A 15,030-nucleotide genomic window follows, 5' to 3' on the forward strand; every position below is an offset into this window, starting at 1 on the left:
AAAAAAAAACAAACCCCAAGTCAACACAACTTAAAGCACTGTAAAAATTTTATTTAAAAATTAACCCTTTTATATTTTAGGAGAACATCATAGAGAATATCTTTGTGGATTCTTAATAGGACTGAAATGTACCACATGGGATGAGGTTTATAAGGTTTCCTACATTCACATTAGTGCCTTTTCATTAAAAGAAAGTGAAAAGCAAGTCAACATTGGGATATTTATAATACGTAATTGACAAAACCATTTCTAAAATATGTAACACATTAAAAATCAGTTTAAACAAGACAGAGTAAAATATGTAAAAATTGTGCATAAGCATGCCACAGAAAAAGGAGTCACAGGGCCCACAAATATATCAAAAGATGCTCAGCTTTATTTAGAATTACCAAAATACAAAACCACACTCACTGACATCTGCTTGATTCTGACTCACAGCAGCCCTGTAAGACTTCCCTATGAGTTTCCAAGTGGCAAATCTTTATGGAAATAAAAAGACTCATCTTTCTCTCTTATTGAGAAAAAGAGACATGCAAGTTAAGATCACAAGCTAGCAAATCTGAGATGTAGTCAATCAACATGGTCCTTCTGGCCATAATCCCTTATGTGATGTTTTATATTCTGGACGCTATGCCTATGGTTATAATCCCATTTTGGAGGGAGTTTTCTGCTATGATAATGGGGACAGAATGAAGGTGAGAGAGAGATCAAGTCTCTAACTTAGTTGAGGGTATGAACCAAGTCACTCCCTTTTGTTTCCTTGGGGATATGGTCTGCTGAAGGCCCAAAGCCAAACCTCAACACCAGTCCTCTGTGTATAGGGCCATATCAGACACAGAGAGGGATCCCAGGACCCCTGGAAGAGCAACGTGCAAGATCTCTGTGGTGGAGGCTGAGACTAGAGGCAGCAGACTCGGAGAAACAGTGCTAAGACTATGAGGTACTTTCTCGTCGTTTGGCACGAGACTATGGGACTGTAAGATAGAACGACAGGTGGGCTTCTTGGTCCACAGAGGCCAAGGCCAAAGGACCACATGGCTGAAAGGCTCAGGATCAGAGATGAGGCTACAGGCTGAACAGAGGTGTTGCTGTGGACTGTATCCATCTTTTTACTGATCCCGGCTTGTGGTAACCTGTTAACTCCCTTAATTGTGAGTACTGTCTATTTAGTTCTGTGTAGCCACTGCAATGAATGATCAAGGCCAGCATAGAGGCAGAACATGGTAGAAAGAATAGTCGGTGTCAGAGCAGGGCTAAGAAGGATGGAGGGGAAGGCCTGTCTGATCCTTGCCTTCTGGCAGTAAGGGAGCTAGAGGAGGTCAGCTATGACCCCCCATGGCATTTGCTGCAACTCCACACTGACCAGACGGGAAAAACATGAAAAATGTTGTAGAATAATGTGAACTAATACACAGTGCTATTTGAAGTGGTCCGATCATTTTAGAAAAACAATCTGGTATTAAATTATGAAGTTGGACGTGTACATTATTTTTCACCCAGCAATTCGACTACTAGATAAACACTCTCAAGAAACTCTTAATATATGTGCCTCAGGAGATAACTGTAAGCATATACAACATCATTCATAACAGACAAAAAAGGAAATAACCTAAATGTCCTTCGATGAGAAATGTATAAATTGTGTTGCATTCATACAGTGGAAAATAGAAACACAGCAAGATTGCCTCAACCCCATCAACATACAAATCTCAGAAGCCTGAGTGAGAGCAGAAGTCACACAAATGATACCCTTCACAAAGCTTAAAGACAATACCAATATTTAATACTAAAAATATGTATTATCTCAGAGACATATATAGTAAAGTTATAAGTAAAAGCAAATTCATTGTGACAAAAAATAATCAGGACAGTGTTACTTCTCGAAATGAGAGAGGTGTGTTTGCGGAACACAGGATTTCAAAAGAATAAGGTTCTAGTTTTCAGCTGGAGGTTGGGTTCATGATTTTCTTTTTTCAACCTTGTTCATAATTTTCCTATATATTGTAAATGTCCTTTTATATGTAACAATTATTACACAATGAAACAATGGTATATTATAAAAATCATAGAAAAAAAATATACAAATTGTAAAACCCAGTGATGAGAAGGCAAATGTATTACAGCAGCAGTTCTCAACCTATGGGTCACGACCCCTGTGAGGGTCGAAGGACCCTTTCACAGGGGTCACCCGTTTCATAACAGTAGCAAAATTATAGTTGTGAAGTAGCAACAAAAATAATTTTATGGTTGGGGGGTCGCCACGACATGAGGAACTGTATGAAAGGGTCACGGCATCAGGAAGATTGAGAATCACTGTATTAAAGGATGCTGACTTGGTTCATCAACATCAACCAAAGTGGTCCCATCAACTCAAGGTATTCTTTTCCAAGACAGCTGCTTGGCTACTTTTTCTCCTTTCAACTAACTCTGCTTCAATGCCCTCCTTTGCATTTCAGAAGAACTGATCTGACCTCCTCCTCTAATGCCTTTTATCTCCCAGCCTCTAAAGCATTTTGACCTTAGTGGCCCCTAGACTTAGTGGATTTAGACTCTGATCTGTCTTACATGATTCATTTCCACCCACCCTACCCCCGCCCCCCAGCTCTCCATGGTTCTTCTTATCATCTAGCATACCATAGAACTTGCCCTTCCCTATGTTTATTGTTCTTCATCCTTTGTCTTCCCTCCCTCCTCCTCTGGAATATAAACTCTAGGATTTTTGTAGCTCTCCTCACTGATATAGCCCACTTCTCTAGAAAGCCAGAGCTCAGTGACAGAACATTCCACTTCATTTTAATAGAAGCCTCCAGGATAATAGCCATTCTATTTTTCTCTCTATCTCTTTTACTGATAATGTACATTCAATTCACAATTGCAAATTTAATAATAGGACCAAGATTAAAACTATCTGGGTGGCCTATTTAATATAGGGTCTGTTGACTATCTCCATTTGTGAATAAAACTTGTTTGAGTTATAAAACCATGTTACAATCAGTTTCACCTATGTATCACATATTAATTATGAGTCTTACATCATAAAATAAAAGTAAAGGGAGCTAACCTTGCTACCATCTTGCTAAATACCAGATACCATGTTAAGTGTCTTAAACACATTACCACATCTAAAACAAAAAGTAAAAGATCATTACCATGTGTATATAAATAATCTTCCGTAATTTGCATATATCAATGTACCCCACAACATATACTGCAAACAACGATGCAATCTGAAATTTAAAAAGAAATGAAGTTAAAAATAAAAATTACATATAAAACCGGTAGCTAAACAATGAAGAATTATATTATCTTAAGTGTTGGGTCAAATTGATTTTTTATTATATAGACAGTGAGCAGCTTTCATTTCATTTGCCACTTTACTAGTAGGGATGATCTATCAACATAAAAAAATTAGTTGATTTTTCTCTCAATTACCTATGTGAACTTTTCTCCTTTGTGAACCATCTAAAATAACAGTCCATTTTAAATCTGGGTTGAAACCACAATGTTGTGCCCATCCAAAAACCCCAAACTTAATTATAACAATTAATGCAAAATTAGGAGGGTATAATTAACCCCCAAATAATTATGTAATGTCTATGTGACTTAAAATACATTAATTTCATCTTGTTAAGCACTCTTTGTAAGAATATCCTACTCTCATTCATTAATACAGATGTTCAAGCACTGATTATAATCAAATTCATCAAACCTCAAATTAGGAGAAGCCCTTTCACTACAATGATATTATTTTTTAACTTCAGGATTGAAAAAAATGTACTATGTATTTAGCAAGAATTCTAATAATATTAGAGTAAGGTGAATAAAGTGATAAAACTATAGCAATGTACCACTTTGGGTAAAATAGAAAGCGATGTGCTAAACATTAGCTCTCTGTTCTTTTCCAAGAACAAAGAAATTCTAACTAAAGTCCCCATCTCTCTTACAACACCATACTTTAAGCAAACTGCAAAAGAGTTGAATACTTCAACATACGACTAAAGTTCCATTCATCAAATTTTATCCCCAAGCAATATACAACAAACATTTCCATTACTAAGGAAAACAATACCCTCCTTTATCCATGGTTACCGAGGGGAAGAGCACTGCATTGCCAGCAGTGACAGAAATCACGCAGCAATACAGAGGAAGTGGATGTTCCCATTATGCAATTTAACCCCAACTACAACAGCTCATTGCCATGGAGTGCATGCCAACGGAGAGCAACCTTCTAAGACAGCGTAGAACTGCCCCTCTGAGTTTCTAAGACTAACTGTTTAACGGGAGTAGAATGCTCCCACCTTCTCCCAAGGAGCACCTGGTAGCTATGGCTAGAGGTAACTAAATGGAGTCCATTTGTAAAATTAACAAACAGTAATAAAAGCAGTTAACCTTACAGACATCTTGCTACTAGACACCATGTTAAGAAACTTCTATACATTACCACACCTAATCCTAACCATAACCCCGTAAAGCCATTCTTTGCTTCGCTGTGCCCGGAATGAAGGAGCCCTGAGAGCGGAGGGGTTTCACAATGGGCTGCAATCCACAGGGCTGTCAGTTGAAAGACCCCAGCTGCTCCTGCTGAGAAAGACGTGCGGCTTTTTGCTCCCGGACACAGTCACAGTCCGGGAAATTCAGAGTCACTTCTACCCTGTCCTACAGGGTCACTATGAGTCGGCATAGGCCAGATGAGTTCATTGCGTTTTTGCCTTTTTTTTTTTTTTTTCAATGTCCTAAACAAGAAAACTGAAGCTATGGAAAGGTATTTTGTACAGGTCAAGAAGCCAGTGAATAAGAGTTAGGACTCAATTTTAGATCTGATTCAACAGCCCAAGAAAGTCATTTCAAATAATATTCAGTAGCAGCTCAGATCGAGTTACATGACTATGATCAGCATCAGAGAAAAGCAGTGAGCAAGAGGGCTGGGGTGGGATGATACCTCCTCCATTTACTCTCTTTCAACAGCTACCTGCCTTATCATTAAACGGCTTCAAAAAAGTTCATGGAAAAATTCCATGATCTAATTCCATTTTTCCACCAACTTTTTGCAGCTCCCTTGTACATTCTTATTTGAAAGGTGTCAAAAACAGACATAGAAGAGAGAGAAAAAAATAGATTGGAGTTATATAAAAAACACAGTTTTCTATCCTGTTATCTACAGTATATTTAAGAGAAGCACTTACAGCTTTCTATCCTGTTATCTACAGTATATTTAAGAGAAGCACTTACATTTTTAGTACTAGTTCTCTCTTGAGCACACTAACAAATTCTGAATAACAGAGATAAGCATTTTTACAAATTTGAATTCAATAAATGTGTTCTGCTAGTAAGTATACTTATTAATAAATAAATCTTATACATTTCCTGCCGCTGAATGTTCCCTAAAAGTATTAACAGAAAACATTTTACAACTTAAGAGTCATACTGCCCCTCAGTTCCATAAGTTTATACAAATGAGTTCACATAACCAAATCAGTTTTAAAAATATAGAATCAAATTACCTGAGTAAGAAGTACAAACTGAGCAAATTGCCAAGGAAGTATGAAAAATACATTGGAAACACAGAGCGCAATCAAGCTTACTCTATAAAGTTTCGTAGCCCTTGAAAAGATAAAATAAATATTAGTAAGTTTAACCACATAGTTTACAACGGCTGCAAATCAGGATCTCAAAACATGATCTGGTAACAACATAAGGTGCTCATAAAAAGAACCAATGGGGTAGAACATATACCCCTTGACACTCAGTTACAACCATCCTCTATGACAGATGAATACCTATCATTACCACTACACCAACACAAAGCCTTCAGGGAGAAGGAAGCCAGCCAGGCCAGGAAATGCACTGGATTTCTTTCAAACTCTCTTTTGGTAAATTCATACTCTAACATTTTTGCATGTTGCAGCCAAAGGATTTACAATTGTGGGTGAAACAAACTGTGCTTATAAAAATCATAAAAAATGGCAGATTATAAGTACTGAATATTATATAAGGAGGCCTGGTGGGCTGCTAATCACAAGGTCACCAGTTCAAACCGATCGGCCAGGCAGACAAGCAATGCAAGCATTCAAATTAAGGGCTGGGCAGTGAGGCCGACTCTGGAGGGTGTGCGATTAAAGTTGGCTGTGGAAGAGGTAGGGCATAAAAGAGTAAAAGGGAAGCAAGGACAAGCCTTTCTTTAGTACATCTACTTAGTCCTGACTTGTACTTAGGGCATTTTAAGGAGAACGAGGTAATTTTATCTTCCATGCTAACTCCAGAGAGTACTTTCCTCCTAAATCCATGAACCAATGCAAATCCCCCTAAGATTCCTGAAATCTTCACAGAGCTGGCATCAAGGATTCTGAATCTTCAAGTTATCTATTAAGGAGCAAAGTGTTTTGAAATAGAAAATATATCACTGCATCCTAAATAGTTTCTATTCCATAAGCAGTTGTTTCAATTGCACATTTGTGGGTACACGTGTGTTTACTGAGTCACCCTCGCAAATTAACTTATTATAGGTCAGTGGGAAAGTTCGAAAACCACTGTCCAAAATAAAGCAGGTTTTGTACTGCTTCTAAGACAGCCCTCGTCGCACAGTGGGTGTGAGTCGAACTGCTCACCAAAGTCAGCCGTCCAAACGCACCACCTGCGGCGTCACAGGAGAATAATGAGGATCTCTGCTCCAGAAAAGATTCAGTCTTAAAAACCCGCTCATAGTTCTCCTGTGGCCCACAACTGGAATGCATTCAATAGCAGTGGGTCTTATATTGCTTTTAAGAAGTCTTGGAGGAGCAGTCACTTAAGGAACTGGGTTAGCAGTTAAAACCCACCAGCCCCCTCCACAGAAGAGAGATGAGACTGCCTGCTCCTATAAAGATTTACAGTCTTGGAAACCCTCAGGGGCAGTTCTCCTTTGTCTTACAGGGTTGCTATGAGTCAGAATTGACTTGAAAACAGTGTTTTTAATATTGCTTTGCAAGTGCCCTGGTGGCACAGTGGATCCGCGCTTGGCTGCTAAGGAGAGAGAGCACCCATCTATCATCATTTGAGAAAAAAATGTGGCACTCTGTTCTATAATGATTAGCGTCTTGGAAACCCACCTAAAATTCAGTGGTTCTTCTCAGTGTCAGCCCCTAATGTGAGTAACTGTGTGGGGACAGCTCAGCTGTGGAGCACTACTTTACTCCACCCTTGAGGGACATACTCCGGATGGTTGTGAGGATGTTTTAGTTCCTTGTCTTTGCCCATTACTAGAGGCTATTTCCAATCCTTGGCTCAGGATTTCCTTGCATCTTCAAAGCTAATGATGAGAGGGGTTGAGTCCCTCTCACGGATTCACTGAATTGAGAAAAGGTATAAGAAGCGGAAGAACTAGACGGCTGTATATTGATGGCATTATGTGAGAGAGTGCAAAACTTCTTCAAGGGTCTGACAGGCGGACTTCAATAAAGGCATCCCAGAACCAATAGAGCAGAGAGAGCTTATGCATTCATAGTTCACATTCTCGGAAGGCACTTTAAAATCCAATAAGGAAAGTAGAATTAAGGAAGAGCAATCAAGTTAGCGTTGCAAGGATTGTCAAAAGCCAAGGGAAAAGAGGCCTCCAATGCCACCTTCTGTCATAGGTGCGTCTGAAGACACTACACAAGGGTTACGTGATGGCGTCACTCTGCCCCGGCTGGACTGATCACAGAGGGAAGCTGGGTTGTCCAGATGGTTTGGTTTAACAGATTTCCACAAGGTTCCTCTGAATTTGCAGCTCACTAAAGGAAGTTCTTAGTCAGAGCCACCTTTATGTTTTTATTGTACTTAGTTCTATTTCTTCTTATAAGCGCCATTTAGTTTGGTTTTGATCATTCCTGATCGAGGCAGGATCTGTCTAAACTCAGTATTTATCAAGAGGAAATGGGATAGAATTGTGTTATTTGCTCTAGAGGGCTACATCTTATCAAATACATTCTACTCCACACGGTCATCACTGCAAACCCGCCAGCCAGCTCCGTAAGAGACAGCCCTTTCTACTCTCTCCCGTAAACAATCACAGTTTCGGAAACTCACAGGGGCCGCTCTACCCTGTCCTATAGGGTCAATCGATGGCAGTGAGTGTGGGTTTTCTTGCTGTTTCAGTATGGCAGTGGCAGGGGGTGCAGTCTTGGGTGGCAGTGGCAAAAAAAAGACTCGAGCAAGTGGAGAGGGCAGAAGAATGGACGCAGACTGGCAGCTCCTTGGACAGTCACTGCAGACTGCCGGGAGGAAGGAAAAGAATTAGGTTTTGCTACTAGAGGTATCCTTACTAATGAAATCCAGCAACAGGATCATCTAGTTAATTGTTTTATTGCATTGATATATATATATGCAATGATAGAAGCTCAGAAAATTCTTGTTGAAGTCATTTAATGCAGAAAGAAACGGCCATAGTTACCTGAGAATATGAGTCACGAGCAACATCTGCAGGACAAGGAACGGGTACGAGAAGCTTTCCCGGAGAGGTGGCGTCCACATCACACGGGTGCACTGAAACAGAGGCACAGCATACGGCATACTTGTTACATTCCTAAGTAAGGCAGAGCCAGCAAAAGCTGCTCTGCATAAATACAAATAGAAGTACTTTTCACACCTAATTCAAACAGTGTTGTGAAACAAGAAGCCACTGGATTTTCATAAACACCAAAACTGAGAAAGAAAAAAGATTTAGAGAACAGGAAGCACATTACTTAGGATCTTGTGACATGTTAAAACAACCAACTGTCCACAAGAAGAGTATCAAACACTTCAACTGCAGGCACAAAGGATAGGGGAGGGCCAGGACCAGCAAGAACATGCTATGCCAACATGCACAGCGCTTCACTTGAATTGGTGGTCTAACTGTGGACTGCCTCTTTTGACACGGATTAAATAAATGAAAAAACAAACAAACAAGCAACCATGGCCAATTCTTCAAAACTTGGTATAGTCATCAATATTAACATTTGTAAAGAATTTCACATTTTTATTCATAATCCTACTAAAAAGAACACTTTATTTGGCTTTTTACTTCTTCTGTACTCCAAGACATACACATTTTTAAGTGGGAAAGGGAGAGGGCTGGATATCAAAGCTAACAAAAAATATCTTAAAATACAGAAGCACCAACTTTTTGCTATGTTCATTTTGAGCATAATAAAACATTACACTATCTCAATTCTCAATCATGTTTCTAGAGAGAGAAAATAAGGCCATCTTTCAGTGTAAGAAAGTCACAGTGGAAAAAAAAACACTCTAATATCATTAGCACTAAGCTGGTCATGCTAGCAGAAATCATATGCAAGTAAGGCTACTTTAAAAGACTACACAGAATTTACAAAGACGGCAGTGGAAATTATGAGGCTGCAAAAAGTTCATGAGAAAATTCCATTATCTTTTAACTCCACTTTCCCACCAACTTTTTTGAAGCACCCTCGGAATCCTTTATGTCAGCTCTGCACAATTAGATCTTCCTGCTATTGCTATAGAAGGTCTGAGTCAACGTTCCTTTTTTTCCCCTAGAGTTAATGTCTTCTATAAAATTACATGGATATCTAACTATAAATGCACTCTTGGCATAAGAGAATCATGTAAAGATTGAACAAGGCTTTCAAAAATTCATGTTTGTTATGAGAATGCAATTTAAATAAAAATTGTTGTTTATTTGATCAACTAGAGAATTCTGTATGATTGATAGTAGATATAACCAAAATTTATAAAGCTATCAATCTCTGTAAAAAAACCAATAAGAAAGTATTCAAACTATATAGTGCAAAAATTGAGAATTATCTTCATATTTCAAATGTGGCTGTTCACCCACATTTATTACGTCATCCAAATTCAACTATGCTGTCATCTTTTAAAGATTCACTCCTCTGCTAGCTAAAGTCGCTCAAAATTCTTTAAAACTCAATTATAGCCTCCACAAAGCAGGGATGAAAATGCACAACTTAAAGAATTATAATAAACAGCAAGGTCTTCTCACTCTAAAATATTAAGAATGAATGAATCCAAATGTCTATGAAAGCAATTCTTATTGGTTTTTTTTCCTCATATAATGTGCTTTACTAGATCTGGTACCCACATAATTGTGGGTCCAGAGTATCCCATATAATTTGCTTGAATCATGCTTTAGGCTTAATAAATACTTTTTCCCAAAATTGTAATTTTAAATAGAATATAATAATCTCCTAGTCCCCTCCATAGGTCACGAGTTTAAATGTTAATGCATTTTTAGGCATTAACTTAAATTTAAGAATTAAGGAAAAAAATACAGTTGACCTGTGAACAATGCTGGGGTTAGGGGTGCCAATCATCCGTGTAGTCAAATACTTACATTGCATTTAGAGTTGAACCTGAACAAGAGTGGGTGGGCCCACTTATACACCATTCTTCCCCCATGCTGCCTCAATGAGCTCACGCATTGCAAGACTTGGCTTAAGCGCCAAGTGACACGAATCAACTCCATGTGAGCAGCTCCTAACGCCACCACCTCAATTTCTCTCTCTAGTATAGACGATTTAAACACTACTGCTCAGTATGTAATTTTTAGCACATTTCATAGCAATGAATAACACTGCAGCATAATACTGCCCAGAAGTGATGCTGTTCTTAGCTCTCTTTGGGCTGACGCTGGCTCATAGTGACCTTACACACTGGAAAGGAATTATTGCCTTGCCTCTCTGAGTCCATCGCGAAGGCTAGTGGTACAATCCATCTCACCGCTCCCTCCCTCGGCTTCCTGGCCCCAACTACACTAAGTGTGATGTCCTCTTCTAGCAGTGTTGTGTCACAGCAAATGAGTCGGACAATATAATATTCTTTTGTTAAGGGGTTTTCACTGGCTAATTTTCGGAAGGACAAAGCCTTTCTTTCTTCCTAATCTGTTTCAGTCTGGAAGTTCCACTGAAACCTGTTCACCATGGGTGATCCTGCTGGTATCAGAAATACTAGTACCACAGCTTTTGGCATCACAGCAATACACAAGTCAACATGGGGCAGCAAATGACAGACAGGAGTGGCAGTATACTACCTGGAAGTTGTTGACAACAAGCTTAGTTTATTTTCTGCTTAGCAAAGACCGGATTTTTAAAATAAATTACTCAAAATTCAAAAACTAAAGAATTTCAACAAAACCATCAAACCAAACTCACTGCCTTTGAGTCAATACTGATTCATAGTGAGTGAGCCTGTAGGACAGGACAGAACTATCCCTGTGGGTTTCCGAGAAAATACTCTTTAAGAGACTAGAAAAAAGCCCCATCTTTCTCCTGAGGAGCACCTGGTGGTTTTGAACTATGGACCTCGTGGTTAGCTGCGCAACACGTAACCACTACAATAGGAATTTCAACAACTGTTTCATTTTCCAATCTCTACTTCAAATACTTTACTTATGACTTGGAGACTTAGTATAACAGAATTCCACGTTCTCCGTAACTTAAAAAGAACCAGGAGTATAATCCACTACCAGAATCAAACCCGTTGCTGTTGAGTCAACACTGACCTACAGGACAGAGCAGGTCTGCCCCATGTGGTTTCCAAGGCGATGATAATCTTTACAGAAGCAGGCTGCCATCTCTCTCCTGGGAAGCCACTGGAAGTTTGGCAGCTGAGCGCTTAACCACCGTGCAACCACCTTGCACTGGTTGAGTTACAAATTGTAGTTAGGAACAAACTGATCACATTTGTGGTGTATTCCAAGACTTTTGACTGAAGCTGGTATTTCTTGGGTCAATCATAACATGTTGCTGTAACACTTCAGTTTAAAAGAAATTACTATACCTCTGACTGCTGACCTGCAGAATAACTTAGCGATAACATTGCTGTAGACACTGCACTTCTCAATGTGTCCCAAGAAGATTTCTGCCACTGTGGGTTTGGCTACTATTCTTTAGAGAATAGTTTAAGACCCTATTACCAGGGTAAAGAAACATTGGTGACACCATGTCAGCTGCTAGCCTCTCAGCAGGAAAGTGATGTGGTAATGTTTCTAATAAAGACTGCAGTCTTAACAGGGATCACACTGGCTGTAACTACATCCGATTACAAATGATACCATCATCCCCTGTGTTGTCATCTGCCAACCACACACCTGCCAAACTACCGAGAAGCATGGTCTTGCCAAGTTGACATACAGCCTGAACTATCGTAAGATTTTTTTTTTTTAAACCAGGACATATGAAGGACTAACCATAAAAGAATGATATATAGCACGTCATCAACATTAAGAATTTATATTAATTTTAAAAACACCCCAAAACCAAAGATAAAACCAAACAAAAATTCACTGCCAATGAGTTTCCAACCCATCGCTACCCTACAGGACAGAACAGAACTGTCCCTGTGGGTTTCTGAGACTGTAAATCTTTGTGCTCACTACCACTGAGTCAATTCAGATTCAAAGTGACCCTATAAAACAGGGCAGAACTGCCCCAGTGGGTTGCCGAGACCGTAAATCTCTATGGAAGCAGAAAGCCTCATCTTTCTCCCTTACAGCGGTTCAAACTGCTGGCATAGCCATTAGAAGCCCAACTTGTAACTCGCTATGCCACCAAGACTCCTTGAAACACACACCTATAGATATACTTCAGAGAAAATATGCCCTGTGAAGAACTTGTATGCAGAATTGACAAGAAATTCCACATACCAGTTAAAAAATGATACCAAAAAAACCTCACTGCTATCGAGTCAATACGGATTCCTATGGGCCCTATGTAAGGGTTTCCAGGAATGGAAGTCTTAGGAGACCAGATAGTTCCATCTTGAACATCATTACTCACTAGTAAAAGGCTTATTAGAACCATAAGGAAATACTGCATCAAAGTAGCTAAGCTATCATGATTACCAAGTACAAAGAAAGATGTAAAACTACATTCCTAATAGCTGTAACAACGGATACAAGTACTTTGGGAAACCACTGCCAGCATCAATTAAACAAACATCTGTACACTCCACACCAAGCAACTCCACATCTCAGGGTAAGAACCTAGGTCCATCAAATGAAAACTCCATCAAATGAAAAACTGCCCTACCCTGCACAATGGACTAAAACAATAGTGGTCGATGAAGAAATTGAAACTGTCAATGAATTCATCCTACTTGGATCAAAAATCAATTTCCAAGGAAGCAGTAGCTCAGAAAACAAAAGACATAATTACACTGACACAGTGTGCCACAAAAGCTTCTTCAAAAATTTTAAAAAGCAAAGATGTCACTTTGATAACAGGTATGTCTCACTCAAGCCCGCCATGGTCTTTGAAATCGCCTCATGCACCTGTGAGAGCTGGATAGTGAAAAAGAAAGGCGGGAGGAGAGGACTGATGCTTTAAAACTGTGGGGTTATCAAACAATAGTGAATACAGTGGACTGCCAAGAGAAAACACAACTCTCTCAGCAGAAATGCAAACAGAACGCTCCTTAGAAGACAGGATAGCAAGGCTTCAGCTCACTTCCCTGGAACCCATCCAATCCCTAGAGAAGGACATCCTGTTTAGTCAGAGGATCAGCAAAAACAAGGGAAACCCTCAGTGAGTTGAACTGACACAATAACTACAATAATCCACTGAAAGACATAACAATCATAAAGATGGGAAAGGCCTGCGCACTACTTCATTCTGTTACACATAAAGTCACTAGATGATGAGGAGGAGGTGATGTTCTACGACAAGCCAGAAGTTGCAAGCAACCTAAGTGATTATGAATGATAGAATAAATAAATTGTAATATGTGCGTATGGTGGAATACTACTCCGTAGTGAAAAAGAGTTATTGCAAACAACATGAATATGTTGAGAAAAAGAAGTGAGATACGAATGATTCAATTATATGATGCCCAAATACTTGGAAAAGCAATCAGTAGTGACAGATGTCTGATGGTGATTATCTTCATTAGAGGAGAAGTTGAGAGTGTGGGAAGGCAGAAAGGGGCTTAAGGACTGAGAATGCTGTGTATCTTGATCTGTGATCATGGTTAAATGGTTGTGTAGATATGCAAAAATTTACTAAATTGCACACTTAAGTGTGTGCTCATCGATGTAATGTATAAACAATGTACTTTTTTTTAAAAAAAGAGGCTACAGCTATTGAAATTTGCAGCAATTTGAACAGCAAGAATGGTGGATTATAAAGCACCAATTTTTTTTGATCATTTTACTGGGAGCTCATACACCTCTTATTACGATCCATACATACATCCATGTGTCAAGCACATTTGTACATTCGTTGCCATCATCATTCTCAAAATATTTGCTCTCCACTTAAACCCTTGTATCAGTTCATTCCCCCCACACCCCCCACACCCCGCCTCCGCTTCCCCCCCTCATGAACCCTTGATAATTTATAATTATTTTGTCATGTCTTACACTGTCTGACATCTCCCTTCACCCACTTTTCTGTTGTCTGTCCCCCAGGGAGGAGGTTATATGTAGATCTTTGTAATCGGTTCCCGCTTTCTACCCCACCTGCCCTCCATCTTCCCACTCTCAGTACTGGTTTTGAAGGGATCATCTGTGCTGGATTCCCTGTGTTTCCAGTTTCTATCTGTACCAGTGTACATCTTCTGGTCTAGCTGGATTTGTAAGGTAGAATTGGGATCATGATAGTGATGGGGAGGAAGCATTTAAGAATTAGAGGACAGTTGTATGTTTCATCTTTGTGGGGGGAGGTCAGATGCGCAGGCATTCCCTCCCCTGAAGGCAATCAGTTGCCAGACTGCTGTCTCATCCCACCACAGGGGTGGGCCTGCTCCCTGCCTCTGGGGACAATGGACAGGTTCCTGTAGGTGGAGTTTTCACCCTACTGATAATGGTTCCTATGGAGACTCAGAGACCACCCCCTAATTACTGTGTAACCTATAGTGCAGCCCCTCCCTGTGACATATGTCTCTACCTGTAATTAGCAGGCTGGCATGCCCCCAAAATGTATATAGGTGTGGGTCAGCAATATAGAGCTCTCTGACCTCTCTCTGGCACCCCTCTCTTCCCCCTCTCCTCTCCCGTCCTCTCTCCCTTGTTCCCTTGCCTTCCTTCCCTTCCCCCTCTCTCCA

At 39.8% G+C, this 15,030-nt stretch overlaps 1 protein-coding gene across 1 annotated transcript in view; it reads right to left on the minus strand.

Annotated features, from left to right (window-relative positions):
• DPY19L1 (dpy-19 like C-mannosyltransferase 1) overlaps window positions 1-15,030 on the minus strand; it is a 90,324-nt gene that overhangs the window by 42,223 nt on the left and 33,071 nt on the right. The window contains exons 7-9 of the mRNA XM_045286279.1: window positions 8,408-8,499; window positions 5,502-5,601; window positions 3,150-3,227 (exon numbers count right to left, since the gene is read on the minus strand). Coding sequence (XP_045142214.1) covers window positions 3,150-3,227; window positions 5,502-5,601; window positions 8,408-8,499 — 270 coding nt within the window. The remainder of the gene's footprint in view (window positions 1-3,149; window positions 3,228-5,501; window positions 5,602-8,407; window positions 8,500-15,030) is intronic.

Source organism: Echinops telfairi, unplaced genomic scaffold (assembly GCF_000313985.2).
Source record: "Echinops telfairi isolate 266 unplaced genomic scaffold, ASM31398v2 ScPeMD7_7;HRSCAF=31, whole genome shotgun sequence".
Taxonomy (NCBI): domain Eukaryota; kingdom Metazoa; phylum Chordata; class Mammalia; order Afrosoricida; family Tenrecidae; genus Echinops; species Echinops telfairi.